The sequence below is a fragment of the Macrotis lagotis genome, chromosome 8 (assembly GCF_037893015.1).
Source record: "Macrotis lagotis isolate mMagLag1 chromosome 8, bilby.v1.9.chrom.fasta, whole genome shotgun sequence".
NCBI lineage: Eukaryota > Metazoa > Chordata > Mammalia > Peramelemorphia > Peramelidae > Macrotis > Macrotis lagotis.
The window spans coordinates 196,844,596-196,864,070 of record NC_133665.1 but is presented as its reverse complement, the minus strand read 5'-3'; the positions used below and the strand labels follow the sequence as shown (position 1 = coordinate 196,864,070).

Below are 19,475 nucleotides of genomic sequence, written 5' to 3'. Positions count from 1 at the left end.
CTTTCAGGATCCCTCCAGATGCTCCTGTCCTCCTCCTCCAAATTACTTTGTTTTATTAGTTTGGAAGGAAAGGGAAAGAGAATGGCAGGCAGAGGCATAGAGAGAAAAAGAGGGAGAGAAACAGAGAAAAGAGACACAAAACAAAAATGGAGACACAGAGAGAGGAGAGAGTGATAGAGGAAGAGGAGGAAGAAGAAGTGGATGAGGAGTGAGATGAAGAGAAAGAAGAGTAAGTAGAGAAGAAGGAGATAAAAAAGAGGAGGAGGAGGAAATGGACAGTGAGCTGGATTTAAAAGTTAGTAAGTCTTGGGGCCATGTCTTGCCTCTGACACATACTGACTATATGATCTTGAACAAGTCATTTAACCTCTTAGTTTCCCAGGTAGCTCTCTAAGACCATAAATTTCAGAGAAAGTACCAACCCACATCAATGGGAGTTTCTCCTATCTGGGATATCCTAAAGCAATGAATCCAAAGATTCATTTGTTCCCATCCATCCATCCATTCATAATACAAACATATACAATACTATCTAATAATTATTACTATTTCCATTATACAGATGAAAAAAATTGGGACCAAAATAACTTAAAGTAACTCACCCAAGCTTCTGAGGCCAAATTCAAACTAAAGTCTTCCTGACTGAAAACCCAGTGCCCTATCCACTACTTCACACTGCCATGTTAGGGCAATGAGGCAGTACAGTGGTTAGAACTCTGATCTTGGAGTTAGGAGGATGGAAGTTTGAATCCAGCCTCAGACATTTAACTCTCACTAGCTGTGTGTGTGACCTTGAGTGAGTCACTTAAACCTGATTGTCTCTCCTCCAAGGTCATCTCTAGTTGTCCTGATCTATATCTGACCACTGGACCCAGATGTCTCAGGAGGAGAAAATGAGGCTGGTTTCTTTGTACAGCCCCCCCCCTCACTCCAATCCAATTCACATGCTTTTCATGGCATCACCTCCCCTGATGTCGTGATCTTCTTCAAAAATGTATTATTACATTTATGACATATTACCAACATCATTATCGCACCACCATGTTGTCTCCTCTGCCCTCCAGGAAGTGTTGCCATTTGTCTTATGTCCAGTGGCTAGCCCTGTGTCTCATATAGAAGAGGCACTTAATAAGTGCTTATGGGTTGACTGATTAAATCTATGATCTGTACTAGATGCTGAGGCTTCTAAATGGCTGCGTTCCATGGGTGTCCATTCCATTGGGGGAGGGGAGGGATTACAGGGAAGGCAGCTGACCATCACGTGTGCAAGGATGGTCAGTGACCCCATGGGTGCACAAGGCCCTTCCTTCATACAGGGGCACGGCAAACAGCTGCTGCTAAGGTGGCCTCCTCTTCTTTTCTAGGGTTCCCACTCCTACCAGCTTGTATTCATGCTGTCTCCAGAACCAAGTTCTTCAATGACAAGTAAGTGTCCCATTGGCCTTGACCTCATTCACCAGAACCTCCTGCCCTCCCAGACTCCTGGACTGACTTTGTGTCTCCCTTGCAGCTGCTGGATGAGTGTGGACACCCACCTGCTCTACATCATCCACGCACCCATCATGGCCGCTCTGTTGGTGAGCCAGCTTCACTCCATTCATTAATGGAACCAATTAGCATAATACAAAGAGTCCCCTCCACCAACCCAAGATTCCCCTTCCCCAGGCATGTCCCCTAGAGGCATCTAGATTTGGATTTGGCAGTGAAGGAAGGGCTTATCCAGGCTGGCCCCAGCAGGACATCAGGACCTTGATAGAGAGGGACCTGCAGGGAACTGGTCTTCAAGCCCAGCTCTAAGGAAGAGTGGAGTTTGAAGAGATGACTCCTGGCCTGGTCCTCCCCATGAGAAAGTGTGAGCCCCAGGGTCCCACCCTGTAGTTCAGACTTGAGAAGGAAGACCCCAGAGATTCCCTGGAGGGACTCTCAGCCTGGTCCAAATGAAATCAAATTGCCTAATGCAGAGCCAGGGCTTTCAATGCTCCTTCCTTTCCTCCTTCTCCTTGATGAGCATCCCTGGAGAGGAATGGGAGGGAAGGTCAGGGAGCAGTTCTAAGACCAGGAATCCTTCCAAGGGTTCCTTGCTCCAGCCTGAGCTGTCAATAAGTTTCTAGGGTCAGAGGTCTACTTTAACCACAGCCCCAGGACAGAAGACCAACTTGCAACAAAGAGGAAACCTGGCAGGCGACCACCCAAGCTAGATTCTCAGATATGCTCAGACATTCAGGGTGAGCTCAGCCGTGTATCCAAGACTTCCCTACATGGAGGCAAACCTCCCCAGTCCTTGAGGCCCCTTCTCATTTGGCATCTCCTCAGACTGGAGTCCCCTCCTGAGCATCCTAGCAAGTGGTGTCCACCAGTCTTTGTGTATGAGGTAGGAGTTATAAGCCCCATTTCACAGATGAAGAAACAGAGGCTGAGAGAGGGGAAGGGCCTTGTCCAAGTTCACATGAGTAAGGTTTTTTGTGCATTTGTGGGGGGTCAGGAGCAGTGAATGGGGCATGAGTCCTGAAGTTCAAATCCAACCTCAGACCCTTCCTCCTTGAGTGACTGGGGAAGTCCTCTGCCTTGTCTTGGTAAAGTGGAGATCCTAACAGCCCCTCCCTCATAGAGCTGGGCTGAAATCCAATGAAAGAAGATTCTGAAAGTGCTCTGCAAATCAGAAAACCCCAAAGGAATGTGAGCTGTCATTATTATTCCTGACTCTGATTCAGCTTTTTTTATCCCCATCAGAGGCTGGCACAGGAGGAGATGCTGAGACTCTCAGGGGGTCAAAAGGGAAGCAGCCAGAATGCCCCCAGTAGACCAGCCCCTCCTTCCAAAGTGCTTCAGGAGGGGAGTCAATTTACAGGTTCCTCTGAGTCAGGACCACCAGAACCTTGGGTGGTGTCCCTGGGGGCCCCTGGCAGGAGATGGCCAGCTCTCTCAGGCCATTGACTCCATTCCTTAGACCCTTTCCCCAGTCAGGACTACCCCAAAGGGTTCTTGAGGACAAACGCTTCTGAAATTTCCCTCATTCATATGAACATTGTGTCAACAACCTTCGCAGGAAAGAGAACCATGTGATGAGAGAATGTTAGAACCGGCCAAAACCCTTCAGGCAATCACTCTCCAGTGTGACTGGGTAGGGGGTTGGAGGATGGTGTCATTGGTGAGGATAGCTGAGACACAGAAGAGAATCGGACCTGGGCCCAAGGTGGAGAGGGCATAGGCATCTCTGACTAAAAGGATATTGGTCATTGAAGGAGATTTGCTGACCACATCTTTGTCCAGTCACTAGTGTTGGGGACATCCCTGGGTCTGAGTGCAAGTCTGAGACTCCTCCTTTACTCCCCCCACCCTCTGAGCCAGAGAGCTAGCCTTGGCTCAAATGCACACTCGGGGGACTTGTCAGCTGACCTCCCCCAGTCTGGCTATCCCTCCCCTTTCTCTCTCCTTGCCCTCTTCTTAGCCCCTACAATCCAGTTTCCAACCTCATCCTTGCTAAAACTGCCCTCTCCACAGCGACCAACAAACCCACTGGCCTTTTCTCAGTCTTCATTCTTCTTGGTACACCATGGGTTGCTCTCCTCCATAGTCACACTTTCCCCTCTCTGGGTTTTGGGGCTCCCTCTCTTATCTTTCTTCCCTCTCTGATGGCTCCTTCTCTCTCTCCTTTGCTGGATCCTCCTCCAGATCACCCCCTCTAATGAGAAGTGCCCAAGAAGTTCTGTCCTGGACCCCCTTTTTTCTCCATTTATTCTCCTTCATTGGGGATCTCATCAGCTCCCATGACTTTCAATACCAACCCTGTTTTTGACTCTGCCTTTTCTGTCCCAGTCTCTCTGCCTTATCTTGACCTAAATGTCCACTAGAGAGCTTAGACTCAGTATGTCCAAAATGGAGCTTGCTATCTTTCCCCAAAACCCTCCCTGCTCCTCCCTTTCCACCATCCTCCTACCCTTTCCCACATCCTTGCCTAGGCCTCTTAACTTCACTTCTGCAACTGCTCTTAAGGAAGGCCCCTTTTCCCCTCTGGCACTGCCCTTCCTCCTAGAGCTGATAGAGCCATCAGAGAAGGGATGATCTCATCCAGGTGAACTCCTTTCATGAGGAGCCAGGCCTGCAGAATCAGCTCCCTTGTAGCCAGGCTGGGGCTCACATGCAGGGTCCCCCCAAAACCTGGACTTGAAGCTGAGCTCCTCCCGGGAGAGGTTGGCAATCACCAGCCCAGATATCAGATGATCAATGAGAACCACTGCCCTTCCTGGCTAGCCATGGGGCATGGGCTGCTGGTCAACAGGCCTCAGGTTTCTACTGGGATTCACTCAACCAAGGTCTGGAAGATGTAGGAGTTGGGTTCCATGTCTACCATCTCCAGACAAAAACTGGAAAATTCAATCCATCCAAATTTGTATTTTTAGATTTCTATTTGGTTCCATGTCCTAACAATTAAATACTGGTTTTGGTGAATGGGATGTTTCCCCATGCAGCCACAGGTCCTATGGGGGCAGTCTCTGCTTCATCCCACATGAACATTTAGCCAGACTATCGCAGGATGGAGTATTTATTATCAAGGAAACCAAAGTCTTCCAGGATTTTATCCTTAATGTAATTTTTCCTGATTATCCATTTAGTCTTGTGACTAAGAGAGGTTTCGTCTCCTGGTGATTGCTAAGAAAGCTTACCATGTGGTGTCCTCTGGGACACCTGGTCTACACATTGTGGCCTACCACCTACAGACACTTTCACCTAAAAAAAAAAACCTTGATTTCAATTGTTTGGTGATTTCAAAGAAGAGGAAAGTTTGGGGTCAGATGAATCAGAGAGTAATAATAGTAATAGGCCAATAGATGGGTAGAACACTAGGCCTGGAGCCAGGAAGACTCATTCGCACGAGTTCAAATCTGATCTCAGACACTTACAAGCTATGTGACCCTGGGCAAGTCACTGTTTGCCTCAGTTTCCTTATTTGCAAGTTGGGCTGGAGAAGGAAATGGTCAGCCACTCCAGGATCTCTGCCAAGAAAACCCCAAATGGCATCATAGAGAGTCAGATGCAATGGAAATGACTGAACCACTAGAGCAACAATGGCTGGAATTTCAAGATTAAAAAATTATTTTGAATTTTTATATTCAACTATTATTCTATCCTCACAACAATCTTCTTCATTTTGTAGATGAGGAAACTGAGGCAGGCAAATGTTGAGTGACCTAGACAGTAAGTCTGAGATGGGATTTGAACTCAGGTCCTGGGGGTTCCAGACACGAAGGCAGGACTAGAGGGGCTGATGGCCTGGTCAGTTGGCCCCCAATGATCCCAGGCCTCATCTTCCAGGTGAATTTCTTCTTTCTCCTCAACATCGTGCGTGTACTGGTGACCAAGCTCCGGGACACTCACCGGGCTGAGTCCAACATGTACATGAAGGCCGTGCGGGCCACGCTGATCCTCGTACCCCTGTTGGGCATCCAGTTTGTCATCATCCCCTGGCGGCCCGAGAGCAAGCTAGCTGGAGAAGTGTATGATTACATCATGCACGTGCTCATGCACTACCAGGTAGGGGGGGCAGATGTGGGCGGGTGAGCCTCTGCTGCTCCTTGGGGCTTCCCACCCTCGGACCCCTGCCCAGCCCTCCTGGCATGGTCCAGGAGAGCCCGCCACCCAGCATCTCATTCAGCAGTCACCACTCTCGTGTGTGTGTGTGTGTGTGTGTGTGTGTGTGTGTGTGTTTAGGGAGAAAGATCACAGAATCAGAGAGGTGGCTCAAGCTTGGAAGTCATCTGGTCCCAACCCAGGCTGAGCAAGAATCCATATACACACACACTCTCACTCATGCACACTCTCTGTTGACAGATTTGAATTCAGGTCCTCCCGACTCCAGGGCCGGTGCTCTCTCCATGGGCCACCTGGCTGCCCCTACTCACACACCCTCTTACACATGCTTCCATACACTCATAATCACGCACACACACACAAACACACAGAGTCTACCCAACAAATGGTTCTCAACACTTTGCTTGAGCCTCCCTCCCATGATCTCCAATAGCTCTTGCTGTAAGGAAGTTTTTTCTGCCATGGAGCCTCAGTCTGCCTCTGTGGATAATGCTCCTGGTCTGGAGTAGAGCAGAACAAGGCTGACCCCCCCCCCTCCTTTATGTCCCCCTGAGCTTCCTCTTCTCCAAGATGATCAGGCCTGGTTCCTTCTCCAGCACCCTGGTCCTTCAGGGCCTCTCCAGCTTATCAGTGTTCATTAAGCAGAAACTGAGGTGGTGTTAGAATTGGAAGAGACCCTAGATGGAGGGTCTCCCTCACTTTGCAGCTGAGGAAACTGAGGTCACGAGGGGCCAACAGACTCCCTCCCGCAGGGTCCCCCAGCTAGTTAAAGGCCTCTGAGTCTAGGGCCCTGTTAGTTACTTAAAAATAACCCAATGGGGGCAGCTAGGTGGTGCAGTGGATAGAGCACCAGCCCTGGAGTCAGGAGGACCTGAGTTCAAATCCAGCCTCAGATACTTAATAAACGCCTAGCTGTGTGACCTTTGGAAAGTCACTTAACCCCATTGCCTTGCAAAAACTAAAAAACAAACAAACAAAAAAAAAAAAAAACAATGACCCAGCAAGGACTGACATTGCTTTCTTGTCGTTTTCTTCTTTCTTGTTGCTTTTTGTGTGTAGGGCTTGCTTGTGGCAACTATCTTCTGCTTCTTCAATGGAGAGGTGAGCATTTCCTGGTGATCCACTGGCACTTGGCCTGCAGTCTTGAAAGATTCTATTCAATGCAGCAAATAAATGAAGCCCTCTCTGTGATCCTGGGCCTCTCTTAGGCCTAGGAACAGAGACAAAAGGAGATTGTGCTTGCCCTCAAGGAGCTTCCATTCTACTGGGGGATAAACTGATAGGTAAATCTAAGGTAATTCAAGCCAAGGAGAAGACCCAGAGAAGGAAGAGGCCAGTTCTGAAAGACAAAGGAAAGAGTGGAGGCTTAAGACCAGTGGGAGCAGTTCATGGAACCCCTTGTGCTCTAAGTAGCTTATTCTGTCAGGAGTAGAAGGTGTGTGAAGTAGAAAAAATGTGAAATAAGATTGGAAATGGCACTAGGGAGCCACAGTGTGCTTACTGAGTTGGGGGGGATGAGTGGTCAAACCTGGGCCTTGGATATGTCCAGCAGCCCCGCCTGAGCTCCTTCTCTTGGTGGAATCAGGATTCAGCAGCTCCTGACTGTGTCCTGCCACCAGTCGGTCCAGCATGAAACAGGTTCAGTCAGACACCTAGCCAATGCCGAGTCAGCACATCAGAGGCTGCTGATCTCAGCAAATCTTCTGACCAACGTTGGTCACAATGGAGGGTCTGGAGTCAGGAGGATCTGAATTCAAATGTGTCACACTCACTGTGTGATCCTGGGCAAGTCACTTCACCCTATTTACCTCATCTGTAAAATGAGCTGGAGAAGAAAATGGCCAACCACTCCAGTATCTCAGCCAAGGAAACTTCTCAAGGGGTAATGAAGAGTCAAACATGACCGATCAACAATAACCCACAATATTCTTGTAGATGAGACCAAGAGATGGGCCAGAGAATCGCTAGAGAGGAGAAAGGTTAGGAGTGGAGGAGCCACCAATAGGTGGATCACATCAGCATGGAGGGAGGTGTCTTGGAGGATGTCCAAGAATCTCCCTTCTGCTCCTTGCTGATCACATGAACACTTCTCAGATAACAGATGAAAATCTGGGCTGATCCTCAAGCAGACTTCATCAGGATCCCAAAGTTGATCAACAGGTTCCAATGTGAAGCAAATTTAATCAGGTCAAATGCTAAGCTTTCCTCTTGGGGACATAAATTCAAGAAAGAACAGATGTGACTAGACCTCAGATTATGGGAAAATTGCTAGAGGTCCTAGTGAACCACAAGCTTTATATGAACCCATAGGATGAGACAGAAGACCAAGAAGCTGATGCAAACAGCATAAGAGAAGAATGATGGCCAGCAATGGGGTGTGACAGTCCCCCACTGGAGCATCTCTGGAGAAAGAGGCCTTTTAGGAATAAACTGAAAGTCTGGTCTATTCCACCTGAGGGTCAGCTGAAGGAACTGGGGATGTTTAGTCCAGAGCAGAGATGACCCCAGAGGAACAAAATGGCTAACACGGGCTGCCTCAGAGGACTGTGGGAGGCAACTCCAAGGTTGGTCTAAGCCTAGGAAGAGCTTGCCTACAGTGAGGGTCCCAGAGTGAGTAGGGGCTGGATGACCTCTTGTCCCACAGGGTTATGGGCAAGGCTCAGCCCCATGACTGCTGGAGGACCTGACTTTCTGCCCCTGCCCCCAGATTTCCCTCTGGGGAGAATGGGCCAAATCAGCCAAACAGAGCTCATGCTCTCCCTCTTTAAGCTCCAGCTACTCCTGTGATCCCCAGGGGTTAGGACCTTCCCAGGCCCAATCTGATGGGCACAACCCAACAGGGGTTTTTCAGGGGGTGAGGGAAGGAGCCTCACCACTCATCCTCTATCCACACTACATATTGGGGGCTTTACTATTGGGCTGTCCCTTCAGGACTGAGGGCAACACAATATGAAATGAATCCCTTGTCGCTGTGTCTGCAGAAGGTTCAGGGAAAGGGAACCAGGCGCCAAAGATATGGCCATAAAACAACCCAGGACTGCTGTCACTCGTCAGCACCTGGAGCTGAACAGAAAAGAAGCCACAGAGACTTCCAGAGCCATCGCCACACCCGATCCCACCAACAGGCAAGCTGGCCTGGGAGCCTCGTCACACACCACCTCCTTTCTTCATCCTCTCTTCCAGGCCTCTCCAACACTCCCTTCATCCCTGGCTCCCAGACACTCATCCTAGGAGGCAGTTTCCTCCCATTTGGCTATCCCACATCCACACCACAATCCAAGTCATTGGAAAACATGTTTGCTTGCACAATATCAAACCCAAGATAGAGAAAGAAACTGAACTGAGCAGTCCTGGAAAGTCTGTGGCACTGGGCCAACAACGTCACCATTTACCCTAATCATAGCTGACTTTAGGGGTCTCTCAGAAACATGAAAATGTTTTCTATAGGTTTTCATTTGAGTCTCACTCTAATCCTGGGAGGGATTGTCCCCATCTTATAGATGAGGAGACTGAGCATGAGAGAAGGCTAGCTACCAAGTGTCGAAGGCAAGATATGAATTCAGACCCTAATGATTCCAAGCCCAATACTCTCTCCCCTGCATCACCCAACCACTTATAACATATCATGATGAAAGATATGAAACACTAATGAATAATGCACACCCAGAGATAGCCTCATGTTATTTTGGGGACAGGTTATCTTCTAAAAATCCCCAGATGGGCAAAATTCTTTCCCAACATTCATTGTTCCCCACTTTTCTCCTTTGAGAATAGAAGTTCTACAAACCAACCCCATGAGTTGATGGAGGCTCCCATCCAGCCCATGCCACCTCAGAGAACAATGTTCCTGTGGAAAGATGGGATGCTAGTCTCCACTGGGGTCAAGTTAAACAGGTTGGGTGAGGCTGGCTAAATCCTGGATGAGATTCGTCAGAACAATGACCATCAGGAGGAAGCTACCCAGCTCCAGCTCATGTCTTAAGTTCAAAACATTGATCTTTAGTCAACAGGATTGGAAACCTGCAAAGTGACAGCTATCCAAGATCTTGGCTGCCCTCTTGCCCAGTCTCAAGGACCTGTCCAAGGTCCTTCAGTTCCAAGGCCCTGCTCTCTCCAAAAATGCAGCATAGTGACCGTGGATACTTCCCTGAGCAGCCTCATCATATGAGGGGGAAATAGGCTACAGCCAGCTGTCCACCATCCTCAAGGGCTCCTGTCTATATTGTCTCTTCCCAGGTCCCTCAGACCTCCCAATAACTTTAGGAAAGCTGTGTGGGGATGCCGCAGAATGGGGAGATGGAGCAGGGTAGGATCACATAGTTTTTGCAAGGCTATCCCCGGGGATTAAGCTTTGTTCTGTTTGGTCTTTGAGGGTAGACCTCAGAGTTATCGATGGAAGACACTCCCAAAGTCAGATTGTGGCTCACCAAAAGCCAGGGAATGGACTCCAAGTTCATTCTCAAATAAGACCATGATATAAGGGAGGTGATGCCAAGAAAACTCACGAATTGGATTGGAATGAGGAGGTACCGTGTCCTTCTCCTCCAGAACTATCTAGATCTAGTGGCCAGATATGGATCAGGATACTGTCTCCTGGAGGAGACAATCGAGGTTAGGTGGCTTGCTCAAGGTCACACGAGTGAGTGTCAAGTGTCTGAGACTAGCTCCTCTCCTCCTGACTATAAGACCAGTGCTCTGTGCACCTGATAAGAGAGTGAGCTTCCCATATCTGGGGGTATTCACATGGAGGTCGGATAACACCTAATGGGGAATTGCTGCTCAAGGATGGATTAGTCCAACTGCCCTTTAAAATCCATCTAGGGAGGAGGTTATATTTTGTTTTAAGGACTCTAGAGACTTGGAGTTCTCTTCAAGTCTGTGGAGCCTTCTTACCTACCGTGACAGGAGAGGCCAATATCAACTGTCAGTGCATCTTTGAGTAGTTCTGGGACTTCTCACGGTGAAGTCATAGGGAAGTGGGTCAGGCACCAGCCTTTGTTCTAAGTAAACATGCCCAGTTCCTACCCTTAAAGGGCTGTCAGGTGCCTGAGAAATCATGTACACCCATGTAAATGAATGCTAGGGAGAGTGGGCAGGCTGGCAGCATAATCCTTGGCATCCACCTGAGGAGGGAGAGAAGCTCATTTGGGGGCCAGGCTCCATGCCTGCAGGGTGGCACCCAAACAAAGTCTTAGTGAGACAGAATGGCTTCAGTAGAGGCCCCATGGACATAGGAGAGAACAGGAAACAGTCGCTAGTCTGGTTATCAGTGATAGGAAATGGGGTTGAAAATGGAGCCTGGAGCAAGGCCCTGGAAGCCAATCTAGTTCAAGTTAGCTTGGGATTCATTCTCTTCCTCTGTGTTCTCACTCTTTGAAGAGCTGAACTTTGGTATTGCTGAAGCTTGTCCTCCCTAAGCAAAGGTACAGTGTTTTGTGGTTGTTTTGGTAAATCAAAAAGACAACCCATAAGGTCCTTCAGGCTTAACTGAGTATGGGATGAGATGGAAAATAAAGCCCTGGATCACTTATGAGTTGCATGGCCTAGGGTCTGGATTTTCACATCTGCAAAGCCTCAAGGTGACTGAAAGGCTTAGGATAAGCCTCTCAGGGGTAAGGAGGGCCCCTGTCTCAGGAAGAAGGGCATAAAGCCAGGTGGATCATTGCTACTGCTGCTGTCACTGGCCTCTTTGCAGCACCGTGTTGGGTGGGTATTTAGTGTGCATATTAATAATATTTAACACATTTGATCATCTATGATTCCCTGGTTCCCAAGGACACTGGACCTGAGAGCCCAACCAACAGCAAAGTCTTGGTTTGGGTTGAGATATACACAGCTAATCAAGGTGCAGGCTTAGCAGTTTCCAGAAGAAAATTCCTTTGAACTAATGCCATGAGACTTGCCTCCTGGTGTTAACTTTAAGATTCAAGGAATCCAAAGCTACTCAGGGCTAGAGGTGAGGTGGCAGCAAACTGCCCTGGGCCCAAAGGCCAACAGAAATATGAGCCACACATTGGTTCATCCCTGAAGCATGGTCCAGCCTTTAGAGATCAGTGCATCCTTTCACCTTTATTCTCCTTCCCAAAAAAAGCATTACAAGGTGGGAAAGGGACTCTGAGATGATCCTGAATGACACTTACCCTGATCCTTCTTCTTTTCTAGGTCCAAGGAGCACTGAAGAGACAATGGGCACAGTACAAGACTCAGTGGGGCCAGCGGAGGAAGGATCGTTGCTCCACTCGCTCCACCTCCTACACAGCCACCTCAGTCACTGAGGTCCCTGTTTACCTTTACTCTCCTGATTCCCACAATGAACAACTCAATGGGAAGTTTGCCATAGAAGACTCAGAGATCACTGCCCTGAGGTCTGGAGAGGCATCCACTTGACTGGGCAGCAAAGGAGGTGTGGCTGGTCATTTAGATGTCTTCTTTTTGCCTATTTTCTTCTCTCATTCTCTTTCTGACAGACTCTAGAGAGTCTCTACATGGTCAATGGTTATGTGAAAGATATTTCAATTGCCTTGCAGAGGTATCTCCCAGAGGGAGTATCTGGGGAAAGTTAGCAGCATATTGGAATTCATGAGGTTGTGTCCCAAGAATGAAAAAAATACAGTGCAATGTGGATGACTTCTCCCAGCTTTAATTCAGGACCTAGAATCCTATCATGGCCACAGGATCAAAGCCCACAGAAAAGTGAGTGGGCTTGGAGATAGGATGCCCACCCATCTTATAACTTGAGCTACAAACATAAGTCACTCACTCCTGAAAAGGGGGGCTCTGTTTTCAAGACTCTCTTACCTGAGGCTTCTAACCACCAACTTTCTCTCTGGGAGCACAATGTTGGTTTCACAGCTAAGTAGGTCCAGTCTTCTGCTTGTGCTGTGCCATCCTATGCCATGCCGACTAATGCTAGACAACATCTTCTGAGATTATTAGGAACATTAAAACATGATGGGAGTTAGAAATCACAATCTTTATGACAGGTAAATGCCAGTTGGAGCCAAGTTGGCAGGACTAGCTCAAGTCATTGGACTGGCACATGTTTAACTCCTTTCTAAATATAACTCCAGAGATGCCACTGCCATGAATAGTTGGGTCTCCAGGTCTATGCCAACCTTATGGACAACTCTCTAGGTACAGTGAGGAACTGTGTCCAGAGCCACAGCTATCCACAAATGGATAAACCTTCAAGTTTTATGTTTGCATACCTGACAGCTCCCCAGGTACTGTACCCAGAGCTACAGCCTTCCATGAACAGTTGGACCTCCATGCTCATCTTATGGACAACTCACCAGGAGTAGTGGAGAATTTTTCCCAGGATTTTCCATCAGTGGATGGGTCTCTAGGATTTATGTTTGATTTGTGGTGAGGGGCTATGCCCAGAGCTGCCGCTTTCTATGAGTGAATGGACACTATGTTTGCTTTGTGAACAATTTCTCAAGGTGGGGCACTGAGCCCAGAACTGGATGGATGAGCTTCCAGTCTCCTAGTTTTGCCTTGTAAACAGCTTCCCAGATGAAGTGGAGACTTTGCCCAAAGCTGCCATGTTTCATCAATGTATGGACCTCTAAGATCCATGCTTCCCTTGAAGTGAGGGACTGTGTCCAGATTTTCCATCTTCCATGAATAGATAATCCTCTAGATTCATTGCTATCTATCCCTGACTTGTATATAGCTCCCCAGTCATTTGGATGTCAGTGAAGGACTGTGACTAGAGGTGGTACCCTCAATCAATGGAGGGTATTGATTCTCTCTCCCCCTTTCACAGCAATTGGATTTTCCAATTCTCCTTACACTGTTTGGACAAAGGAGTGTTTGGATGTCTGAGTCATTTAAAGGGGTCTTCTCTCCATCTATCAGAAGAGGTTATCCAATGATTGACATATCAGAGACCCAATGGGAGTCTCCATGGTTTAGGGCCATACTTCAGACACACTTCTGAGAAGTCGTCTCTAAGTAGATTCAGCACTGGACAGCTCCCACTGGGCATAAACTGGAGCAGGCCAGAACTCTGATTCTACTTTGGCCTGTCCAGTTATTCACACACACACACACACACACACACACACACACAGAGAGAGAGAGAGAGAGAGAGAGAGAGAGAGAGAGAGAGAGACCAATTGCCCTCCCACTAAGCTCAAGACAAGCTGGCTGATGTTTAGGGGAAGCTGAGAGTTGACCAATACTCACAGGGTCCCTCTAATCCTGGAGCAGGACCAACCAGAGTTCTGAAGGAGCAGGGCTATCACTAGGGCTGAGATGGGGTCCACTTAGTAATCTGATCACCCTTTAATGGGCATGCTGAAGGACTCTAAGGGCCGGTTGCAAGGAGCCCAGCACTCCTCTGGTTTCCAGACTTGCTGTTTCATTCACACCCTCCTAAGGGCAGGCCTGTCTAAATATGGCAGCTCAGTCTCAACTGCCACCCCTACTGTCAGTAACTTTGGGAGATGGGGGTCCATGATCACTGCAATGTATGCCGATGCCACGACATTCATGAACACTCTGGTGAGCACCTGGGGTTGGCTAAGGAAACAGGGCTCCTGAGAAAGGTGGCTGGGCTACAGGGACAGGGAGTGCCTAGACAACATTTACAAATCCTGCACCCTCCCCAGGTGTACAGTCCAAGGCTCTCCCTGTCTTGTCTCGTGCTCTCCCTTCTTCCATTGGTCATTTTGTCTCAGAAAGAACCTATCTTCCCCAGGGGGGAGTGTGACCTGTGTGGGGCAAAGGCGCCCCAAGTCCAATGCTGCTCATGTCCAGAAGCTCCTCTGTTCATGATCCTGCTTGAGCTTCAGGTACTCCTGTGGTCAAGTCTAGTGCCCAGGCTGTTTGTGTACTAGATAAATCAAACCCATAACCAGCGACCTTCTGGCCTAGGCTGTGTTTGTGGCATCTGATGCATCCTTGAGCACCAGGGCAGGTATCTTGCCCTCTCTGGATCAGAATCCCTATGAAGTCACTGGGACAACCACATTGACTTTTTTTTGCAAGGCAAATGGGGTTAAGTGGCTTGCCCAAGGCCACACAGCTAGGTAATTATTAAGTGTCTGAAACCGGATTTGAACCCAGGTACTCCTGACTCCAGGGCCGGTGCTTTATCCACTGCACCACCTAGCCACCCCTACCACATTGACTTTTAACCTAAGTCTTTGTGGTGGGAGAGAATGGGGCTGAGAATGGACAGAAGCTAGGATTAGTCAGGATTGGGGTGAGTGATGCCCTGGATACAGAGACCTGTGGTCAAGGGTGTTCCATCCCAAAGGCATCAAAAGGAAGAATGGGGCTAAAATGGGAACCAAGGTAGACTATCCATCAGGACCACAGGGTGACCTGGGGACTCCTCATGACTGACAGAGTATCCAAAAATTGCTGGTTTCATTGGACCCAAAGGTTAGAAGAGGAATATAGACCCCACTGACACAATCCATGCCTCCCATGCTCACTTGCCCACGTGCACACAGTCACAGACACACAGAGACACAGACACAGACACAGACAGATACACACACACACACACACACACACACACACACAAACACACACAACTATTTTGCCACTCTCTTCCCACCCATCACTTAACTGCTCTTGCAACACTGGACAAATCATTTCCCTGAGGTTCCATTTACTCAGTTGCAAGTTGGGATTTTCATCTTTATGACAAGAATGAGGATTCAGGATCAAAGGTGGAATGCCTCAGAGTTTAGAGCATCACTAATTCAGGTTGGGGAGGGGAGACATAGAAGGCAAGAAGCTCCCACAAAAAGACTGAAGGCCCTTCCCTAGCCTGCCTGCCATATTCTAGATGCTCTCCAGCTTATCAATGGTCTTCACCAATGGCAGCTTTCAAAACTGAACAGAAGAGGTCTAATGAGAGCAAAGGAGAGGGATGACCAAAGGCTATGTGTGCCTCTCAGAGAAGCCCAAGGTGAAATCATCTATCACTTGCCACCAGATCCATCACACTGATGAGCTTGCCCTTCTATTGAGCTTGTAAAGTTTGGCTGCTGGCATGCCCCATCTGTACCAGGGTTGGCATTCTAATCTGGCTGGCCATGCCTGCCCCCCTGGAGCCCACTTTCTTCACTCAGCCCCTATCAACAACCCTGCTCTTCTTTTTGTGCTTTTTATGCCAGCTTGGCTTCCAACTCAGACCCTGCCCACTATGCCACCTCCACCCCCACCTCAGCCTCTAGGCAGAGGACAGCACCACAGCAAAAGTATAGGGTGAGGAAGCTAGGACACCTGGGCCCTCACCTCTCTGAACCTCAGACTGCTCACCAACACTGTGAGGGGAGGAGGAGTGCCCATCCACACCCTGGTTATAGGTTCAAGGAAGTATGCCAAAAACTTCAGGGGCAGCACTCTGAGAGAGAGAACAGAGTCAGAGAGGAGGGCAGCATCAGAGGAAGGAGAGAAGAGGAAACTGAATGGGAAGCTGATAGCCACTGGGGCTTTGCTTCCAGGGAAGGGCCAAGGAGGCCACCAGGTGGGGGGGACAAACAAAAACAGAGAACTTCCCAAAGTTTATTGGAGCAGGTAAGCTTACGCTTCAATTGCACCACCCATGAAGGCCAAAAGAAGCCAAAGATGGCACCATCTTCCTTAGGGGACAGGTGACTCTGCAGTATGATTACAGGCCAAAGGCCAGGTGTGGAGAAGGAAACAGGCTTAGGAGGCATGAGTCCAGGAAAATCACACTGAGGCAAAGAAAGGGATTGGGGTGGGGGGGGGAGATCAGGACCAGAGAGCTTCAGGAGAGGAAGAGACTGCCTATAATCTCAAAGGAAATAAAAAAGGGAGATGGCATTCCCAGACCTCAGTCGATGCTCTAAAGCAGTAATCATTAAAACTGTTCACTGTGGTTTAAAAACAGGTCAGTGGAGATGAGGAGAGAAGGAAGAAGTCGATGCTGTCCCCCTCCACAGCCCAGAGTCTGAAGTGGGAGGGAGAACAATACTGCGGGCCAGACAAGATAACCTCAACATGAGCTGCTTGGGTGCAGTGGGTGGAAGCCAAAATGACTGAGGAAACAAGGGTTCAAGTTCTGAGTATATCTCAGCATATTAAGCATATGGAACTGCCAATTGCTCAACAAGTCGGAACCATGTCTCCTCAGCTTGACACCGGACCCCCCAAAAAGGGGAGACAGATTCTTGTATATTAAAAAAAATCTTGTGGGATCAATTAATTCAAAGAAAACCATTAACCAGGATACAGAATTAGGTACTCTGGCTCCTAATTGGAAGAAAGATTCAGTAGCTGGGAAGGAGAAAGCTAGCACATGTAAGTCCCTGAAATCAGAAAAAAAAAAAAAGGTGCCTCCCCCCACCCCAGGGTCTTGTATTCAATTAAAGGAACTTGGGAACCGTAACTGATTGATCAGTGTGGGGCCAGTTTTCAGATAAGACACATGGGATCCTTGAGATGCATAGCCGAGAAGCAAGGTCTAAGCAGCTTGGCGAGGGGGTCCGGTCGGGCTTCCCAGTCACTCAGGGCTAAATTCAAAAAATGTAACAAGCCTTTCCCCCAATTCACACAACTGAATAAAGTTTTCTCACAAGACAAAACCCATAATTGAACAGAAAGGGAACTAAGAGAACTGAGTCACAAGATCCTCATTTCCTTCATGGTAAAGAGCTCTTGATCTGACAACAACTGTGGGAAATATCAGAAAAGATTTTGGCAGGAAAAGAAGGTTAGACAAGTATGCTAAATGTATAGGATCTAGATCTCACATTAGAGAGAACTTCAGAGGTCCTCCAGACCCCAGAGGAGTAGCCAGGAGGATCTGGCAGAGACCCCATTGCACCAGCAGGAACATCAGCCTCCATCTCCAGGTCCCAGGCATGATCCATGGATCTCAAGGACCTGTCCACTCTAAGGAGCCTCCTCCAGTCCTACTGACCACATTAGCCCTCAGTCACAGAGTGCAATGATGAAAAACAGCAGGGAACTGATGGGAAAGGGTCATTTCACGTGCTCTAGGTCACCAGGCCAGGGACTTGAGACAGCTCCAATTCTAAAAGAATTCTCTGCAAAGCCCTTGGGAGTGAACTACAGTGCTAGGATTTTGTATTTCCCTTTTAATATATCACTCCTCCAAAGGTCCAGTGCTCAAGAGTGACCAGGGGAACCAAGAGTGGTCCTGTTGGTGTCTCCAGCATCCCCATAGTGCCTAGGACAGAGTAGCCTTTTCAAAGAGATTTGTTGAATTGAGTGGTGATAACTACATTATCATCCACAAAAAAAAGTCATTCTTCTTCCCAAATCCCTGGCCTTTCTTAAGACCTTTTAAAAACACATTTCTCTCAATGTAGTACCATCCAAACCCAACTCATGATGACATTTATTTCTGGGTGATGAGTGAGCTGCCCAACAGCCTTTTGGCTCTGATGATGGGGGAGGTGGCTGCAGAAATGAGACCTGAGCCCCTCAGGCCAGTTGGGAGCCAGGGAACAGGAAGAACTGAGTCACTTCCCAAACTCATGGGGCCTGGATGCCGATCCACTGCCGGATGGCTCAGGCCAGTTTCTGAGGCAGGTGTTATCAGCTGACCTCTCTCATTTCCCTCTGACTCCTCTTGGGGTCCTTGACCCTGCCTGGCTCTCACCTCTGCTTGTTTGCACCCAACTTACTGCCCTGGACTCCATTCACTGTCTTAAGAGTTGTACCTACCTGAGAGAGGTTACCTGGCATTCTGGCCCCAGCCTCTGCCACTCCCCCCAATTCTAAAGGCAGATTTCATTATTTCTCCCTGGATGCATTAGCTATTATGTTCTGAGAAAATCTCTTGTCTCCCTCCTACATCCTCAACCTCCAAATTCCTCATTCCTGGCTTGAACAAAAGCTGTGACAAAAGACGGAGCCCTCTGGAGTGTATGCACTCATTGGTGTCTGGGTATCTACATCCCCCCTCCTCAGCAAGCAGCTCAGGTCGGTGCAGCCCCAGCAGTGCTCACTAGCAGGAGGCCCAAGGGAGTCGGTGACACCCCCAGTGCCAGCCAGAGCGGGCCCAACCCTGCCCTTCAACCCTTGGGCTGTTGCTCCTCTCCAACTTTGAGACAGCAAAGAAGCATGGATGAGGTGTGTGCATGGTCTCTAATACATCTGGACCGTCTACAATGCACAGGAAGGGGCAGCTTCTGGCCCCCCCCACCTCGTTGCATCATCTACCTGACAAGGCTCTTAACTTGTCTCCATTCTCTTTAGTATTTTTTCAATGTGAAAGCTAAACTTGGCTGACTCGTGTTCAGGGAAAGAGGCAGTTCTGAGGCAGTGAGAAGGCGTTATCTCTAAAAAAAACTCAGAGGGCAGGATCAGGAAATCTCCCAGTAACATTAAAAACAAAAAAAGACCTGTGCAGGCAAAACTCCAGAATTCACGGGCAAAAAAGGAGAAAAATTCAGGACTCTGAGGAGCAGGTCACCCATCCGGAGACTCATTTCTCAAACCTTCAACATACCCATCTACCCACATCCCATCCCCAACTGAAAAAGAGCAAACTTCCACACCTGGCACCCATGCCTTCTTCCAGCCCCACAGTGGGACAACCCACAGCAAATCTGCTTGCCCCTTCCTGTGTGTGTCTGAACTTCCTGCACCATAATACACAAACATCCCTTCATCTGAGGTCCTTTTGGATGACCCTGCACCCTGGCCAACCTGTCCAGCCCTACTCACACTCATAGGTCTCAGTGGAAGGATCAGAACACCTCTGGCTCTCTTCTGGAAGTTCACATCTTCCTTATTTATCTTTCAGTCTAGATCAGGTGGCCTTCCTCTGTTGCCTGCCATCCACTCTCCTGCCAGGAAAATCTCTTCACAAGGACTCCAGAGTCTGGTTCTCAGTCCAGGGCACACATGAAGAGGCTTCAGGACATCTC

The 19,475-nt window shown here is 48.6% G+C and overlaps 1 protein-coding gene across 2 annotated transcripts in view; it reads left to right on the top strand.

The window, feature by feature from the left end:
* The window catches only part of CALCR (calcitonin receptor), a 128,672-nt gene extending 114,214 nt beyond the window's left edge, over positions 1–14,458 (top strand). For both annotated transcript variants that reach the window (XM_074199369.1, XM_074199368.1), the window contains exons 9-13: positions 1,365–1,425; positions 1,511–1,577; positions 5,314–5,532; positions 6,649–6,690; positions 11,752–14,458. In XM_074199369.1, coding sequence (XP_074055470.1) covers positions 1,365–1,425; positions 1,511–1,577; positions 5,314–5,532; positions 6,649–6,690; positions 11,752–11,976 — 614 coding nt within the window. In that variant the 3' untranslated portion in view covers positions 11,977–14,458. The remainder of the gene's footprint in view (positions 1–1,364; positions 1,426–1,510; positions 1,578–5,313; positions 5,533–6,648; positions 6,691–11,751) is intronic.
* Positions 14,459–19,475: the final 5,017 nt, after the last annotated feature.